Here is a 20,003-nt window from a genome sequence, read left to right as displayed (position 1 = left end):
CGCTGGCCGGCAGCAGCTCTGACTGGACGATGTGTAAATGTCACCGTTCCCCAGCCGCCCAGTACCCTGGGGGTACATAAAAAGCAGGCCATTCCACACGCCTTACAGCCGCCTGACTGCTACGTTCATGACCACGGCAACAGTATTAAAAAAATCTGACAAGGTCATCTGAAAGTTGAATCTCTAAATTCCTAAAGAATTTAATACTGAGGTTTTTTGGGAAGCAAAACACAATGATGCATTATGGGAATTTCTTCCCATTGCAGACACAGTGGTGTTTCAGGATATTTTTTTTGCAGGGAAAAGGAGGAATAGCAGAATTACACAGCAGCACCAGTTAGTGGGAGGATACACATACAATTCCTGAGTCATAATTATCGGTTGTTTGACTTAACACATCCGATAGTCCAAGTGTTGTGGTTATATAAACTTCTATGTGACAGCAGTGACATTTTTGACCCAGCAGACCTGCTTGTGAGTCACTGTTGTGTTGTCAGACATTTCCTATCAGGCATAAAAATAGACTTTGTATGATTTCTGTAGGCTACTGGTGACGCTGGTATTTAAAGCTAGTAAAATATATGATTATCTTTCATTTTGATACATATAACTATACTTGCAACAGAAAAGAATCCAGACATACGAACTTTGAATCCGCTAGTTTCATAATTGAAAAGGAAAACTTGTCACAAATCAAATTAAATGTAGAACATTTAAAGTTACTATAAATTAATTAATTCAAAATTGCATTCTGTAATTTTCGCCTTTTTTCCCGACATGTTAGAAAGTCTATCAATCTCTTGATGAAACGCAATAATGTAAATAAAGGATTCTACGGATCTGTGGATTCTCAACTGATCCCTCCAACTTTTGAGGTTGTGTTTGCGTTGTCGATAAGCCACAAAGTTTGTGTAATATTTTGTTCGCAATTAGTCCATTAAAACTGGATTAATATTTCCAATTTCCTCAATGAACAGTTCATTTTATTATCAAAAATGCGTTCCTCTCCAGACATGTTTTTTTATTCCTCCTATCTGACCTGCAGTTCTTTATTATAAACATAAACAACTTTCTAAACCCTAAAAACTGATTTCATTTGATTTAATATTGTATTCAATAAGTTAACATGCAGACATACAACTTTTGACTCCACTTAAACTCTTCGACTCAATTTGTCATTTTTAGTGTGTAAAATACTTTTTATCATTTGAGATTTCCAGCATGCTAACTCTTACGCACAAAATGCTAACTTGTGGGCACAATAAAAGCTATTTGTACACACAGGACGCTAACTAATTTGTGGCCACAAAATGTTAAATTGAGGAAACTATTTATGTATTTATTTACTTTAATGTCATGTTCAGGGCTCCATACTTTTGGACAATTTTTGAAACAAAAAATTATGGGTTCAAGGGGTTCATGATATAGCAGTTTATTTAGAAATTAATGTATTGTACTATTGTTGTTTCAGTTCAGATGCGTTTTTATCATTCAATTATGTGACCCTCCCCTCTTTGCAAGAGAAGAATTAGCTTACACAGAAAAATACAAGATTCATTTTTGTTCTTTTCTTTCGTTGTTCTTGGCGGAATAGGTTCGAAGCGACACAGAATTCAACAAATTCAGTTATTTGAAGTGATACTGCCAGAGTTTAGTTGGTATGTTCTTTATGCTAAGGTTATTGAAATAATTGTTTGTTTGTTGCGCTAATCTCAGTGGTGAACAAAAAAGGAAAAGAAGAAACAACAAAAGAACACTGACCTTTAAAATGTAAAATTACAATGTGTTTTCTCAAAATTTTACAATTTTATTCTTGTGAAATTTCAACCTTTTTTGTTACATTTTTTAACTTTATTCTAATATCATTTTGACCTTTTCTCATAATTTTACAGCTTTATTCTCATAACATTTTGACTTTTTCTCATAATTTTCTTATTCTTTTTCCTGCTCTGTATTCAGTACTTTTGGCAACAAAACTCTCGCTTTCTCTTAGTCTTTTTTTCCCGTAACGTTTAATCTTACTGCTTGTTTGTTTATTTCTTTTTTCATCTCTTTGAAAAGTCTTTGTTAGCTTGCTAGCATGTTGTCGATGGAATATTCCATTGCTGCAAAGGGGCGGGGGAGGACGAAACACTCTCATATGAGCAGTCTTGTACCATTTCAGTGATGTGAGTTTTTTATGACAAAGTTAGATAATAATGGGGAGTGGAAATTATTTTAGACATTTTTATTAGGCCTACCTTTACCTATTGTCTGCTCCAGGCTAATATAGTAGATTCCTGCTATGTTTCATGAAGCTAAATCAATATTTGTTTTTATGGTTTGCCTTTCAAGATGAAATCTCTGTTCTTGGTCCTGTATTTTGTTAAATACATTTCTTCCAAAAGTGCAACTTATAAATGATGTTTTTCTCCTTTATTATGCATTTTTTGGCTGCTGCAACTCATAGTCCTAAAATTATAGCATAAACGTTTTAATGGACAATAGAGGATGTATCTTGTCATAATAAACTCTCATTTACTGAAAATCCTTCAGGTTGGCTGTTTGTTTTGTCCTGATGATACTTGGTTTGCTTCAGACCATCACCTCTGATGTGTATTATAATACATTTGATTGACCATTAATCTGGATTGTAGCTTTAGTCTTGATTGTTTTATGATTAAATGCAATATTTTATGATCTAAAATACTTGTTTTTGGCTTTAAAGTCGACTGAAAAGACATCTGTAAAAACGGATTTAGAATTTTTTTTATTTATTGAAAAAGTTTCTGGGTATATATAAATAGATATGAGAAAGGTTGAGTATGTTTCTGCAACACCCACTCACAATCTTCCTCTTTCTGTCTTCCTCTCTCTGTACCTCGGTTAGCTAGAGGCTGTTGCCGCCCACACGCTCAGTCCTGACAGCAATTTACATTCAGAGTGGCTCAACAGAACGCATCCATGTCTTTGAGAACGACATACTTTCCCACATCAGCTCATATTACAAGTGATTGATTGATGAGGCAGGTATAAGGAATATAGCTCCAAAAAACGGTCGGCTACTTGATTTTTCATCGTTCAAAACAAAAACTACATACTTTCTCTGATGGTTAGTTCAAAGATCCGATCACTTCAAATCTTAAAGCAAAAACAAAACATTTGCAGTGTGTGGCTTAGTGTTTTTCAGTCCGTATGCTGTCGTCTGCCATTATCTTCCAAGATTCAAGTTAAACTCGAAGCCCTTGGAGTTGTTTCCATGGAAACCAAACAATTAGCTGCGATTCAGAATAGAACCTGGAGAGTAGCCTACTTGCAGGCTTTAAAGAAATCACAGGATGACAGTGTCTTGATTCTCACTTTCAAAAGGAAAAAAAACAGCTCTGAGTAATGGGTAGATAAAAAAAAACACCCCAGAACTGCAGAGCGAAAAAACCCATTTTGTTTATTTTTAGCTTTAATAGGCCATCCTATCGATAAGTTGGGGAGATCTTGCTGTGTGTTTAGACTCGTCACATATTAAAGCACCAAAACTTTAAAAGATGGTGCACGTTTGATACCAATTCTTAAAAAAAAAAAAAAAAAATCTGTTACTGGGAAGTGCTTAAGCAAGATGAAAAAAAAGTGTTTTTTTTTCGCATTTGTCAACTTTGCTAACTTGGAAGAAGCACAAAAAAAAAAAAAAAATCTATTCTGGAGCAGAGCTTCAACTCCAACTTCCTCATTGACCACCTCCTCTTTGGTCGAACAGAAGAAAGTATCAGCTGCCGTTCTCTAAAGATAGTTGCTCATCCCTTCATGGACCCATCACCGTGCTGCAGAGTTTGCTCTTGCCTGAAGTGAGACCTGAGCCACAAGTTCCCAGATGACTCACTGGACTGTCTGTTTCCCTTCCAATATAGCTCTCACATGAAGTTTTCGCACCACTTTTTGCTGACCTTGGAACACAGCAGCCGATGACGACAGCTGCTGGTTAGAAATGTCTGCTCACACAGTCACATTTTTTTGTTTTTAGGTGTGTTTTGTCAATGTTGTTCCCTCAGCTTCTGCTTTTATGTGGTGAAATCTCATTTAAATGTGACTTCTTTAGATGCAAAAGCTTCAAGGTAATATTGTATGTTGTACTCTAAAGTGCGGCATGTTGGACTTTTGTTTGTATAAAAATGTCTGTCTTTGCAAAACAGTTTGATAAGATGTAAAAATAGTCTTAAATTGTGATTACTTTTGGTCTTAATTTGCTTTCTTTGTGTTGCCGTGTTTCTCTACAGACCAATCTCGCAGGGCAAGTTTTGCCTCTGTAAGACAGTCTAGCATGGAGACCCCTCCCAATACGACCCCACAGCCCTTCAGGCAGCCTGTGAGTACAAAAAATAGAAAAAATAGAAATCCTCTTGACGAAAATGCTCCACTGGAAAACAGGGCCGGAGCTAGAGGGGGGCAAGGACTGGAGCTGCCCTCTCCATCAGCAAAAAGCTTGAGCCCAATTTTTGAATCAATATCAACATAACTATTGGAAAAGATAAAAAAAAAACATTGAAACAAGTGTCTTTAAGCAGTAGTAATAGCAACTAAACTTCAAGAACTGTCTTAATATTAACAAGACTTAAATAAATACGAAATACGATCCTGGAAGAAAAAGTACAAAAAAAGCATTTGAAAGTGTGCTTACATTAAAAATGTCTCTTTTTCTTTTTTCTTTTTTTTTCTGGGGTCTGCAGAGTTTTCTCAATCGAAGACTGAAGGGATCCATCAAGAGGGCCAAAAGCCAACCCAAGCTAGACCGGACCAGCAGCTTCAGGCAGATGATTCTGCCTCGGTTTCGTAGTGCTGACCAGGAGAGGTAAGAGACTTTGGGGTAAAACAGTTTTTGTCAGGGACTATTTGTAAGTTTTCAAATTCCATAAAATTAAGTTTTTAATGTTTACCGTAGTTAAGCGTTGAGATCCAGAATTTAAAAAAAGGGTTCAAAAGATGAGATTGTGAATGATTTTTGAATAATTTATTTGGATGATAGTGCAGAAAATAATTTTCTACAAACAAGCGAGAGTTCTGTCCTTCACAGCTCCTCTTCCCTCCACTTACTATCTATGGCAGCTGTGTGAACTCATTATCTGTGTTAAAGTCACTTGTCCACAACCTTAAACTGTCAGACTGCAACCTCTCTACCACGATCAAAGAGCTGTCGAAGGACACCAGGGACACAATTGTAGCTTGAACAAGAGTGAGATGAGCCTCTCAATTTGGTGAGACAAGATCACCTGATGGAGCAATTATTAAAAATTGGGGGAAATAAAAGATCACTGACTTGATGGAATGTGATATAGTCGAGAGAGACAGAAATACTTCTCTGGTAAAATCACCTCCTGCTGTTTTTGGATGTGGAAACATTGTGGGGCTTCTTTTCTACAAAAGCAACAGTAGGACGGATGAATATGGAGGAAAAGCTGAACTATTTTGGTCAAAACCCTCTTTCCATGAGTAGGAGGATTAAAATTATATAATTGCTGAATCTTTCATCTTGACAATAATCCCCAAAACATTATCCAGGCAGTAAGAGAGTGGCTACGTAAAAATATTTCAAGATTCTGGAGTGGCGTAACCTCAGTCCAGTAGAACAGTGTACTGAAATTGTGTGACAGTCCCAAAACATCCCTGCTCTTGAGAAGATCTGCATGGTATAATGGACCAAAATAATAACCCCGATGTAAGAAGATGTACAGCAAACTTTGGACCTCTGTCATTGAAAACCTGAGATACATTACAAAGTATTTCAGTGAGCTTTTGTTATTTGCAAATTACTTAATTTCCACTCAATTACACAAATAAATTATTTAAAAATCCTTCAAATTGATGTCATTGGTTGTACTTTTACATTCTGTCTCCCAGTTAAAATGAATACTAAACATTACACATAGGTGACGTTTTTGCACCACAGTAGTGTTGGCTGTCATTTAAACAAAACAACTTTAATCAGTGTCAGTACTCAAAACTTTACATATAGGGAAAGTGAGTTAATCCTTTATTTAATTATAAAGCAAATGATTATAGATTTATCTATTAGGAAAACAACACAGTCGCCAACTTTAGTATTATTTCATTTACAGGTTTATGACTGTTTGAATAATTAAAGTATTTATCTTCTCACAGCTTATTCACGTGTGACTGATTAACATATAAGAATATTATTTTGAACAAATAAATTATACAAGGTGTTCTAAAATATTTGGGGTAGGCTGATCAGGGGACAACATCCGATATCGATCGAGTTATCAACCACATGATCGGACCGGATTTTCAATGATATGATCATATCGAGACATCCTTAATTTAGGGTTTGAATTAGTCAGTTTTATAGAGTGACTGAGTCAAAACATTGATTTAAAGAATCTTGTCTGCTTGGAATTGAATTTATTAGAGTTTTTTTTTAAATCAAGATTACATAAATAGCATTTTGAAAAGCCTAAAACTTGGCCACTAGTGTGATGGTATTTTGACTGGAGTTTATAGCACTCAAATAAAATCAAATTTGATCTATAAAGCACTTTTTACAGTACAGAAATGCAGTTAAGTTAAGTTTAAGTTTATTAATTTGTATGGAACTTTATGATGACCTCATTCAAACAAAGCACTTAAAAAATTGCTTTAAAAACAACAACTAAAATTTTAAAACAATCAAAGATAAAAAGCACAAAAAGTTACATAAAACATAAAAACACCAGATAAAGGCATAGCAAAAGAATAAAAGGGTAAAACACACCAACAGAGCAGAGTCTCATGCTGCGTCAAAAGCCCAATAATAACCATCTCTGACATTCTGAAAATGAGTGATTGGGCAAATCAAAAGATAATGAAAGTTATTTAACTTCCTCCCACCTTTCAATAAAAATATGTATAAAGACATTACTAGTTTAGGACAAATTTTCACTTTAATAAACTAAAAACAGTTGAGTTGAGGGGTGAAATTGTACTTCTTAGTATAGAAGTCAACTGCTCTCTTTGAAGAAAGCCTCCAGTGGACATTTGAGGAATTGCAATATTCCTCACGTTTGGATTGGTCTCGTATTTAGAAACAGAACAGGGTACCTGAGTAAAATGTATTTTTTCAGAGTTGTATCAGCATCCTGATAAACTTTTAACTGTCTTAAACCTGTTTTCTCTGTCATCTTTAGTATGTCTATCTACTTGAATTGTTGGAAATAAACATGCCAAGTTTTTGGCCTCTCCAAGGCACATTCAAAAGCCTTAATGTTTTTCTCTAAACAGAACAGTGCATCTTATATCATCTTAATTAGGGATCAATTCTGGTTGTGCTTATTAATGTCAAAATGATTTTGAGAGGTAAAAGGCACTCTGTCAAAATATTTGTTTTACTGTGAATTTGCTGATGTGTAGCAGTGTAAGAGTGTCTGTTATTAAAAATGTTGGGAGTTAGCATAGTCACAGTAATGTTTGTTTAAGCAGTATCAGTCTGTTTTTCATGTGTTGTAAACACGGTCAGGAGTTACAGGTATTGTGAATATACTAATACGGCTAACGAGTAGTGGCGTCATATGTGTCACTGACAAAACTGGGAGTTAGTGGCGTAATGCTTGTTTTGGTGGTGTCTGTTTGTTTACATGTTGCAAACAAGGTTAAGAGTTACAAGTATCGTGAATAAGCTAATGTGGCTAACATGTAGCAGCGTTGGACTGTATTTTCTTTAAGGTGCTACTAACAAAGTTGGGAGTTAGCGTAGTCGCAGTCGAGTTTATTTTGGCGGTATTTGTTTGCGAGCAAGGTTAGGAACTACAAGTATCGTGATTACGCTAATGTGGTTAACGTGTAGCAGTGTCGAACTGTGTTTTGTTTCTATGTAATACTCACAGTTAGCATAGTCACAGTAATGATTGTTTTAGTGGTATCAGTACGTTTTTTTTACGTGCTGCAAACAAGTTTGGAAGTTACAGGTATTAAGTATATGCTAACACAGCTAACACTTCTAATGTGGCTAACATGTTACAAAAAGTTCTGGAGTTACTGTAAATGCAGAGTAACTGACGGACTCTTTGGTCTTGCTTAATACTTCTTATAATTCGGCTCTCCCTATAGTACGGAAAGCACATTACTACTTTTTTCCGTAAGCCTTAGAGGTGTTGTACAGAAAAATGTGTGTATTTGTTCATTTTACAGTGTATTTAAAGCCATCTTTTTACATCCTGAACTCCAGCAGGTCCTTTTGGTCGTCTTCATTTTGCCTAAACACATTGACCCAGTGTCGAGTGACTGGCTGATTGGATATTTGAGGCAACGCCACGTTGAACAGGTGTAGCCAATGCTGTCACACCTGTTCTCTCTCTCCAGAGACTAAGTTAGGATTAGTGTTTGCATTTATCACGCCTGTTGGATTTCCTACATCTTTTTTTTAATCTTCTGTTGTCAGGATGCAATGGCTGCAGCTCCCTGACAGCTTTTCCTTGTTGTGCATTCTGAGGAGAGGTCACATCCCAGTGGAATCTGGCTTGCATTGTGATCAAAATTTTATGCTGTCCTCACACAATCCAGTCACGATGCACATTTGGGAGATACAAAGATGTTGGGAGTAAAAATGTAGTGCTGACAGCACGGTTTCCTGCGGAGATGCGTTATAGACACTTTTGGGCCTGATGAGGAAGAAAAAGTCATTCGGCAGAGGCTCAAGGAAGCATTTTGCAAATGTTAACACAGTCTGAGTTGATTCTGAGGGGCAGCATTGAAGTGATGTTGGGGTTGAAGGGACTGCCTTGATCAGGTGGCCTCAAACCGCTGCCTCAGACAGCTGCCTTCACAGCCTGCTCCGACTTCTGCCCACACATGCCTAATTCCCTCTGTAGTGTTAAGTTGACTTCGCCATAAACCCACAGCATCCAAATTCACACTCTAGCTTTCCAGTGCAGCTGCTCTACCACTGCTGCCAAGTCGCTTGATTTACCAGAGCGCCTGTTTGTGTGCTGCATTCTGCACAACCTGAGTTTCAGTTTCCAATGAATTATTACCATCAGCAAGGAGAGCCGCTTTGCATTAATTCTACCTTAATGCCAAATGAAATGAGGATATGCTATAATATATTAGAAAACCTTCAGGATTTAGGAGTGGAGAAGGTAGAACGGCTGCTTGTCCTGGACTCAACCCCATAATGCACCTGTGGGATCAGATTGGATGTGATGTTCAAACCAACTTGAGATCACTGACTGTATATGATAACTGGACTGAGTGACCCCCACCCCAATTATGCGCCAAACTGGAAGTACCTGTTGGTTCTAAGAAGCCAAAATCCCATAAACTTTAATAAATAAATAAACAGTTGTTGATCTGATACATTTTTTACACGTTCTTGATATTATTTATTATTTTTTACAATATATGTTGTTATGTAGTACGAGTTATTCAAGTTATAAACTGGCCAATCGAAACATTCAACACCGTTGATTGACAGATTCTCCTGAGCCTGCTTTCAAGTGGGTGTGACCTTCCCACAAACTCCAAAGGGGTTGCCATAGAAACAATGATCCAGACCGATTTGGACGAATCCCTGCCTACTAGCTCCAACATGTTGGTGTCCGTATCACAAAAAATGGCCACTGAAGGGACTTCATTCTGTTGAAGCTTGGACTAAACCATTTTCTGTGGATGATGTCACAGTCTCTTGGTCCAGTTTTCATACAGTCTATGTACAGTCGGCTTAGATATGCGTGAATGAATCAAAATATATGTATAATGGGGATGTTTTCATGAGGAATTAACATAACAATACACTTAAAAGCTCAAAAAGTTGAATTAGCATGATATAGTTAAATTTGAGTTGGTGCATCCCTCATCCTGCACAGTTCTGGTCATCCCTACTGATGCACTTGTCTTTAAAATGTTCTTTTTTTTACAGCATTAAATTTATTGTCAAGAAAAAGTAAAAGGAAATAATCTACCCAGCACAAACCCATCCTTACTTTTTGTGTTTGGGTCTAACCAGCTGTCTCCATCTTAATTTGAGCCTCACTGTTTGCATTAAGTCCTCGTGTTTTGCACTTTAGCCCTGAAGGACAGACGTCTGCTCCTCGGCTGGGACTGATAACGCCGTCTACATTCCAACTGCAGCATAATGGGATTTCTCGCTGTACTCTTCTGACCTTGTTTTACTTCTGTTCACCTTTTGCTTCCAATCTCACCACTTTTCTGTTCCTAGACAGAGCTGCTCTTCTCTAAAGGTTACATCTTGATGAAGTGTAACCCCGCCCCCCTTTTCTTTCTTTTTATTCTGTGTTTTTGAGTGGTTTTGTAGACTGTGAGAAGTGCTTGGTTATCTCACTTGTTGGGAAGAAAATATACACTTTTTTTAAGTTTTCAATTGTTAAAGGGTTTGTTGTTCTACTTCAGACTGGCACCCTGTTCAGGATGTATTCCGGAATAAAGGATAGGAGAGGCTCCAGCAACCCTGTGATCCTAAAGAGGATTAAATGGATGGATGTTCTGCTGTAGCTCTGGGACACACTGACGATCTGCTCAGGGTGTAGTCTTCCTTTGCCCAAACGTAGCTAGGATAGGCTCCAGCAACCCTGTGATCCTAAAGAGAATTAAATGGATGGATGTTCTGCTGTAGCTCTGGGACACACTGACGACCTGTTCAGGGTGTACTCTTTCTTTGCCCAATAGTAGCTAGGATAGGCTCCAGCAGCCCTATGACCCTAAAAAGAATTGGATGGAAGGATAGATGCTCGGGACTGGCAACCTCTCAAGGGTGTGCTCGGCCTTTGCCCAACAGTAGTTAGGATAGGCTCCAGCAATCCTGTGATCCTAAAGGGGGTTAAAAAGGTGAATGGGTGGATGTTCTGCTGTACAGCATTCCTCCATACTGAAAGAGACACAAAGAGAAAAATAAAAAAATATATATTCTAAAAGCTTCTAATTTTCATCTAAAAATGTTTAATTTTTCAAGTAAATCTGAACAAAGACTTGTTTATGCATTTTTATCCTCTTTTTATTTGGGGTATTTATCATTTTATTTTTCATTGTTTCTTTTTCTAATGTCTTTGTTCAACGTTGTTATGGTACATCTTTACTTACCATCATTCTACACATTTATTTTGTTTTAATTGTATCATTAAATAATTATTTCATCCTATATGGTCTGATTTTATTCATTATTTGTGTTTTTTTCTAATCTAGTCTCCAGTATCTCACCTATGAGTTTTTTTTAATCAACCTTTCATGTCTTTTCTTTGTATCCTAATAGTTTTTCTGCCTTTTGTTGTATTTTTTTTTTTCTGTTTCCTATTTTGTTTTTGGTTTCCTTACTGGATTGTCTGTATTTTATTAGGAGAATGCATCTAACATTTGATGGTTTCTAGAGTAAAGTCTGTGTCCAGAAACCCTCTTTAGTCTTAAATCTGTTTTAGTAATGCTTTAATGTTGTTTTGGTGAGATTTATGTCAACAAAGGTTGTTCTTGGAGCCATATCCTTAAGGATGTTAAGATGTCACCTTTGGTTTTATATTATTTTTTAACATAACCCAATAGCAGATTTAATAGAGACAGAAAAAATAAAAATGTGTAGTTATATACATTCTAAAAGTCTGGGATGTGTTTTGTCTCATCAGGACGCGGTTGATGCAAAGCTTCAAAGAATCCCACTCCCATGAGTCCCTTCTTTCCCCCAGCAGTGCTGCAGAAGCTCTGGATCTAGTTCTGGATGAAGACGCCATAATCAAGCCGGTCCACTCCAGTATTTTAGGTCAAGAGTACTGCTTCGAGGTTAGTGGATCACCATTTTTATATCCTTACAAGATATTATCGTAGAAGTTTGGTTGAAACTGAAAATGAGGCAGCTTGTTTAATCTGCTGCTGCAAAATGTCGGGTGACTTTGAGTTCACAAACTTATTCCTAAACCTTAAAATGGGCAGTTTTTGAGCTTTTATTTTTTTTTGGGCAGCTGTTATCGGTATGGGGTCAAATCAGGATCAGCTTAAAGTGAATGAAAAAATTGAAACTTTGAAAAGAATTTGAAATCCTAAATCATGGGATGCATTTTCGGGTACCCAATGAGCTTAAAGCTCCGCCCCCATGTAAAATTAGGCTCAACTCAGGAGTGAAAACTTGAAAATTAGAATTGAAACTGTAAAACTGAGGACTGACAGTGAAGAATCAGAAAAAAAGAAAATTCAAAACAGCAGCTGTTACTAATGGATTTTTTTAATCAGTAATTTTTACATTTATAGTTTTTTTTTTTATTTCAAGTTTTCAGTAATTTTTTTTCAATTTTTTTTAAATTTACTTCAATTCAAATTTTTTTTATTTGAAACAAATTTTTTTTTTCAAATTTTCTTTTTTTTCAATTTTTCAAAATATTTTTTCAAATTTTCTTTTTTTTTATTTGCAATGTCTTGTTTTCAAATTTTCATTTTTTTCAGTTTTTAAATGCTCAAAAACATTTCAGTTACAATGTCTATTTTTCAAGTTTTCAGTCTGTTTTTTCGTTCACTTTAAGCTGATCCTGATTTGACCCCATAAGCTGGTAGTTTGAATTTTTCTTAACTGCATGAGTCATCTTTTTTATTTGTTACAGAGTTAAAGAATACAAATGACATTTTGCAGGTTTAACATACATTTTGCATGAAATAGCCATCTGTGAATATTTTATGTTGCTAATCTGGTCATTAAAAATACTGAGAGTAATTAGGAGATATTGAACAAAAAAAAGGTTTATGTGTCACATTGGCAGAAACTTCCAATAACAAACATCAGCAAAGTCAAATGAGGAGACATTTATTTTTAAGCCATTTTTACATTTATTCAATTATTAATAAGGGCAGATCAGATACTACTCTGATCTAAGGTCTTTTTTAAAGTTAAAACCTAATTTTTTAACCCCTTCTCCATTCTCTAAGGTTTGTGATTGAAACAGAATAGTAAAGTGTCCACTTCCTGTCCCAGAGCTATTTGTTGGGTGACTGAACCAGCACTCTGACTCAGATCTAACACTGGAGCCACTTTAAAGGAGAGAGGTCTCCAGACATCCAGTTGAACGTCTGCCGTTGATGTCTTTGAAATGTTTCACTTAGTTGCATCTCTGTGAGCCTTTTTTTCTTCTTTTTCTCTGCCATAGTGTTTGAAGTATATAATCTAAAGTAATAAAGAATTGATGCCACCTCTGCTACACCTATGTATGTACAACTATTTGAGAATGGGGGAAAAATGCTAAATGAGAAGTTTTTGAGCCAAGATTACCATATATGGAGTGTATTCAGGTGTTAGCTGACTCTTAAAAATAAATTTAAAAAAAGGTTCTCGTAAAATCAATGCTGACTACAGTACCCATAATTCTCCAATAATTCATCAAGCGGTGCTGCTTTGCAGTTTACCAAAGTTGCACTTAAACATTTTGACTGACGTTTGAGCATTGTGTACCACAGCAAATCAGAGTGAGGTCAGTGGGCAGAACCAGAATTTATACTTAAGGCCCACCGGATTATAAGGCGGACTGTCTATTATTGAACAAAATTCAAAGACTTTAGGTAAACCATCTGGTTAAGAAATGCAGTAAGAGTCACTTAGTTCTGATTTAATCTTAGTTTATAACACATTTCTGACTGATGTGTGTTGCAAATATTTATCTTTCAGAGTCATTCTTGACATGTGCAACAAATATATCTAATAAGATATATAATCACTGCTGGCATCACACTTCCCACTGCCTACAACTACATTAGCTGTATTGACATGATGTGTGGAGTGTTTTGATAATCCACCCCATAATATAAAGACAAAATATAGAATCTGGAAGAATTTGGGTTGAAAAATATCATATGTATTTTGAAAACCAAACATTTTGGAGTTTTTAGTGTCAAAACTGTGGCTTTTGTTTTCACTTTAGCGCCAATTGCACCAATGGATCATTGCTCCGCAAGGATAATGCAAACTTGAGCTTTGTTTCCACTGAGCAGTCCGTTCCAGTTCGGTTCGGTACGGTATTTTGAGCGTTTCCATTGTAAAATGGACCCATTAAATAGTACCAAATCGTACCTCTTGGGGGCCCCCTAGAGGTCAGAACGGTTGGGGCGGAGCTGCTGTACCCACTCATTGATTGGCCGAAAGTGATGATGACCTCAGAAAGCGCCGATATAGCGCTCATTTAAGCTAACATGTCCAACGTTTGTAAGTATTCGGGTTTTTGCGATTTCCAGCGTATTCTATTGGTTATGAGTTCATATTGAAAAATTCTGCAAACAACAGCAAGGCCCAGTCAGCAGTGGAACTGCAAACGTTCCTTGCTATCCTTTGGCGTGACACAGGGTGAGCTAGCGGCATGCTAGAGGTCTACTCCAACACAAACCGCTCAGTGGAAGAGAGGCTTCACTGAGTGGAAACTCTCGCCAGAAATAACTGGACTGTACTACTCCTTACAGCACCGAACTGGACCGGTCAGTGGAAATGAGGCTTTTGAACTGATGCGTTAATGTGGTGTTGGAATAATCGGAAAAATGACAAACACACATGAGGGTTAAACGCATGTATGAATGAATGTATCTCATCTATGGAAAGACACCAGAATTGCAGGGAAAATAAAACATTGATAAGAATCATCCGGTTAATTTATTCCTGTTTGGAGGGCCAGATTAAAGAGTTTTACGGGTCGCATATGGCCCCTGGGCCGTAGTATGGCACAAGTTGTCTTTTATTTTGAAAGGAAGCCAAGTAAACTTCTGTCAAAAGTTCTAAGCTAATGTTTTGAAGAAAAAAAAAGTCTTCATGATTATTAACTAATGCAAAAAAGCTACAGTTTATATATGTTTATCATAAAAGTAACATTAACATAGATGCAAATCAGTGTTTTATTTTTCTAGAGGGACAAATAAGACTTTGAGGCTCCTGTTGGGTTGTCATCAGTAAGAAATCGATCTTATTGGCTCTTTAAGAAAGTTAAAAGTTGCAGCGCCCTGTTCCAGATGAACCCACTCTCTTAAAAAAAATACTGAAATTCTGTGCAAATATATGAATGCTGTTTTAAGAGCTACTTTTGTCTGCAGGTAACAACCAATTCAGGGACAAAATGTTTTGCCTGCCGATCGGCTTCAGAAAGAGACAAATGGATTGAAAATTTGCAGCGAGCTGTCAAACCAAACAAGGTAACCTGAGTGCAGATGCTTTTTTATATATTTCATTTGCTATTAAAAGTTCCTCTCCGATCATCTTTACATTTATTGAAAAATTATCCCCAGAGCTGTTTTAATTACATTTATGTTGTTTTTAGGGAAAATTTAGGTAAAACTGTCATTTTCTGTGGTATAGTTTGTGCAGAGCAGCATTAGTTCATGAGAAATTTGCCTCTGAATTGTGGGTGGGACAACCCCGCCCCCCTTCCTGTCCCTGTTTCTAAGATTTCAGAGCAGGGAGCTTGTAGCTTCGGGGTGTGTATTGGCAAGAATCTGACAAGCTCACAATGCGATATGCATCGCAATAAATTCCAAGACTGTACCTGAACAATTTTGTTCTTTAGTATGACTTAGACAACAACTCTTCTTGAATATCAATTCATTGTAATAAAATGGTAAAACTAATTTTATCTGTGCATCAAGCACTGCAACTGTATCTCATAAACAACACTATAAAAACTAAAACTATGGATCAATTATAAAAGTTCTGTAATTTTTACATTTTGAATTATTAATTTTCATGAAATTAAAATTATGAATAGATGGTTTCCTCAACTTAAAAAATGTAAACTAACATTTTTAAATGTGACAAATTACAAAGGTTGCGTTAAATGATCCATTGTTTCACTTTTTAGTGTGAACCTGCTTTTACCCAAACAAATTCAAGGTGCTTTTATTTTGGTAAATTAAGAAATATTTGTTCTTCAAGGAAACAGTCAACATTTTCGGATTTTCACAATAAAATAATTTTCAAATTAGGAAAAAAAATGTAGAAAACAAAAGTAAGAGGAAGGACGCTAATAAATAATTAATTAATTAATTACCACCGTCTATGTATTTTAAATCACCAAATGAAGTATCGATTTTTTCCTACCTCTCTGTTGTGGCTGTCCATCGTATTTTCTACCTCACAAATAAGCTCTTTTTTAAAAATGTTTTCCAGATTCACTATAATTTGAACAAATGAATTCTCAGGAATTCAAATTTTATTCTTAATTTTCTTCATTTATGTTCCCCCCTTCAGGATAACAGCAGACGAGTGGATAACGTGCTCAAGTTGTGGATCATTGAAGCTCGAGATCTTCCAGCTAAGAAGCGCTACTATTGTGAGCTGTGTCTGGATGACATGCTGTACGCGCGCACCACCAGCAAACCCCGCACCGACACCGTCTTCTGGGGGGAGCACTTTGAGTTCAACAATCTGCCCACCATTCGTAGCCTTCGTTTGCACCTCTACAAGGAAACCGACAAGAAGAGGCGTAAAGTAAGGAAAACGGATAATAAAAGTGTCTTATGAGTTAGAAGAAACGCAAACGAACGTCTTTGTGTTCCGCTCTCTAGGAGAAAAGCACATATATTGGCCTTGTCAGCATCCCCATCTCCAGCATCACCGGCCGACAGTTCGTAGAGCAGTGGTACCCGGTGATACAGTCCAGTGTTCTGGCCAAAGGCGGCGGTGTGGGAAGTACCAAAGTCATCAACGCTTCACTGCGCATCAAATCTCGCTACCAGACGATGAACATCCTCCCTATGGAGCTATACAAGGAATTTGCTGAGTACATCACCAACAACTATCGAACACTGTGTGCCGTCCTGGAGCCGCTGCTGAGCGTGAAGAGTAAAGAGGAGGTGGCCTTCGCTCTGGTGCACATCCTGCAAAGCACAGGAAAGACAAAGGTAGTGTGTGTGTGTGTGTGTGGTTGCTTCGTGTGGCCTTCACTGACCTGGAAGTGTGATCTCCTCTCAGGAGTTCCTGTCAGACATGGCCATGTGTGAGGTGGATCGATTCATGGACCGTGAACACTTGATCTTTCGGGAGAACACGCTCGCTACGAAGGCTGTGGAAGAGTACCTCAAACTAATAGGCCACAGATACCTCAAGGAAGCTATAGGTAAGACCTTCCAGAAACTCCAGCTTAATATTTCATGTCAACATTTCAGCATTTCTACCGTCACCATGAAATAAAATGAATACCATCCATTTTCTAAATCAGTTTTTGGAGTCTTTTGGCCACTTGTAGTCAAAGGGAGGATATGCCCTGGACAGGTCACTAGTCTGTCACAGGGCCACAATCACACTAATACACAAGTAGGGGCAATTTAGAGTAACCAATTAAGTATGTTTTTGGACGTTTTTCCCCGGTGAAAACCCTCGCATGCACGGGGAGAACATGCAAACTCCACACAGAAAGGTCCTCAGTTGGAGTTCCTGTTTCAGGTCCCACAGTCAGGATTTTAACCGGGACCTCTTGCTGTGAGGCAAGAGTGCTAACACCCCTAAAATAAATACATTTACAGGAATTAAGTTGAAAAAAAAAAGAAAACTGACAGAAACTGTCCCAATTTTAAGAGAATAAAGTCATATATTTATACGCTTTATACCCTTTGCTAAGGAAATCCAAAAATGTACTTTTCTAGATTTTCCTAAAAATGGCATAGATGTGCTCGTCATCCCCAGGCGATCAAAAAATCAAATGGTTGCTATGGAGATAAAACCAACAAAAAGCCACCATTTAGAAGAAAGTTGTTTTTAAAAAAAATGAATTTGTACATCTGTGGTGCAATTGTAGTGTTATATTATATTTGTTCCAAATTGCATCTGTATGTTGTTAAAATTATCTGTCTGTATCTAAAATAATCTGTCTTTTATGACAGATTTATGAATAATAAATAAATAAATAATGATTTTAATGAATAATTAAAATAAGATGTGTTGAGAAAACATTTTGTGGAAAGAGATAAATACTGCTTTTTGTTTTTTTTGTAAGAAAACTCAATTTAAAGCCCTAAATAGTATTAAAATCAGATGAAGAAGATGGAATATAAAATTAGCTGCAGTTTATTTAACCTCTTTTACTTTCAAATGAGGCCATCTTTTCTCAAAAAGAGACTGGTTGCCAAGGAAATCCCAAATTTTTATGTCGTGGATCATTATGAAAATCGACACATGTGTTCATTGATCCAAAAAGAGCAAAAAGTTGAATCGTTGCTAAGGTCTATCACCTTCACTGTGGGACCCAGTTTGACTCAAAATGTAAGTTTAGAGCAATTCACTTACTGTTTAAATAAAGCAATTTCAATTCTAAAGGTATATTTTCAACCCAAGGTCTAATTTAAACAAAAGTTCAAAGTTTGTGTCAAATGTATGAGGATTAATTAAAGTTTACAAATCCTTTGCTTCAAATTGGTTGACAGTTTTAGTTTTTTTTTTAAATCCATTCTCTGTTCTCCAGGCGACTTCATTCGAGCCTTATACGAGTCTGAGGAGAATTGTGAGGTGGACCCCATGCGTGTCCCACCGTCCGTCCTTGCCGACCATCAAGCCAACCTTCGCATGTGCTGCGAGCTCTTACTCTGCAAAATCATCAACTCTCTCTGGTCAGTGAAGCTCAACCACAAATCTGACACTTTCTAGTTTCAAATTCAGTTTGATCAGGAACGTTCTTTGAAGCTGACATTACAGGGAAGTCTTTGAAGTGTGGTAATTTTCCGTCTCCTGGCATTTTGTGTAGCTGTTTTGACAGTTGTTGTAATAAAATAAATAATAAAAAAAAAAACCCACACACGTTTCAGCATCTTCCCCCGGGAGCTGAAGGAAGTCTTTGCCTCTTGGAGAGCCAGAAGTGCCGAGCGTGGAAGAGAGGATCTCGCCGACAGCCTCATCAGCTCCTCCCTGTTCCTGCGTTTCATGTGCCCAGCCATCATGTCACCCTCGCTGTTCAGCCTGATGCAGGAGTACCCAGCTGAGCGCACGTCTCGCACGCTCACGCTCATCGCCAGGGTGATGCAGAACCTGGCCAGCTTCAGCAAGTAAGACTTCAAGCTGTCTCCTTGTAGATTCTTCCACTTAAAATGAGAGTTTTGCAAATGTATACTGACACTTCCTTTGTCTGCAAGCAACATTAAATGGTAGATTTTCAGCTTTTTTTAAAACCTTCTTGTGGTGTTATATTTTGATTACCTAAATTAACAAATAAATATGCATTCTGAAGGTGTCAAGTCACAGAAAATTGTGCTATGAGCTGCCAATATAATAAATGATTAAAAACCAATTATTTAGGTGTAAAACATCACAATTATCTGACATTTTGATGTGTGACCAGTTGAGATTGACAATTTTGAACAGCGAACAGAGCCTTTAAAGCAGGGCTGTTAAACATTCTGATCTGAAGTGCGCCGGATCAGTAACATAAAAAAAAAGTAACCTATGGTAAACTTGTTATCTGTAGCTTTGTTTTTGTTTTTTTTTCTAAGTTGGAAAAAATGCTTCAAACAACCTAGTTGCCTAATCACTTATTATTACATTGTTTATTATGTTTGTTTCTTGATCTTTTGTCATTCCGGTCTTGCGTTTCCTTTGCTCCCCTAGTGGTGGAATTGTGCATTGCAGTCATTTCTTTAAATAACCATAAGTTGCCAAAGGTATTGGCTAGAAACTTGATTTTTTTAACATCCCTATGATTATTTCTCTTCCTGACTGGGCTGGATTAAACCAACTGGCAAGCCGGATTAAAAAAAATCTGCTTTAAGTCGTGTTTTTACCAGTTCTTGTGGTATTTTCCTGATGATGGAGGTTATATATTAAGAACATTTAGCTTAAACTTGCATCTCTGAGTAGTTCTTTATGAAAATTGTTGTGAGTCAGGAGCAGGCGATAAATACAGTTGAGCAAAGAATTGTATTTGTGATGTAGAAAAATACACTGCATTGGCCACAAGTTCCATTCTGATATATTCACTTGTAGAAAACTAGATCTTTGTTTTCCTCATCCGTTTTGAAATAAAATCTTCAAAATATTAGATTTTAAAGTATGTAAGTTAATATTCAATCACAATTGAAGAATATTTTGTCCAGATTCCATGTTT

At 36.9% G+C, this 20,003-nt stretch overlaps 1 protein-coding gene across 5 annotated transcripts in view; it reads left to right on the top strand.

The window, feature by feature from the left end:
• The window catches only part of LOC112162363 (ras/Rap GTPase-activating protein SynGAP), a 55,897-nt gene that overhangs the window by 13,296 nt on the left and 22,598 nt on the right, over positions 1-20,003 (top strand). For all 5 annotated transcript variants that reach the window (XM_024298186.2, XM_024298175.2, XM_024298180.2 and 2 more), the window contains 9 exons: positions 4,248-4,336; positions 4,698-4,819; positions 11,586-11,739; positions 15,013-15,111; positions 16,163-16,402; positions 16,480-16,815; positions 16,886-17,030; positions 18,372-18,516; positions 18,712-18,948. In XM_024298186.2, coding sequence (XP_024153954.1) covers positions 4,248-4,336; positions 4,698-4,819; positions 11,586-11,739; positions 15,013-15,111; positions 16,163-16,402; positions 16,480-16,815; positions 16,886-17,030; positions 18,372-18,516; positions 18,712-18,948 — 1,567 coding nt within the window. The remainder of the gene's footprint in view (positions 1-4,247; positions 4,337-4,697; positions 4,820-11,585; positions 11,740-15,012; positions 15,112-16,162; positions 16,403-16,479; positions 16,816-16,885; positions 17,031-18,371; positions 18,517-18,711; positions 18,949-20,003) is intronic.

Source organism: Oryzias melastigma, linkage group LG11, assembly GCF_002922805.2.
Source record: "Oryzias melastigma strain HK-1 linkage group LG11, ASM292280v2, whole genome shotgun sequence".
Classification (NCBI taxonomy): Eukaryota; Metazoa; Chordata; class Actinopteri; order Beloniformes; family Adrianichthyidae; genus Oryzias; species Oryzias melastigma.
Note: the sequence above shows the minus strand (reverse complement) of the source record. Positions and strands in the feature narration are given on the sequence as shown.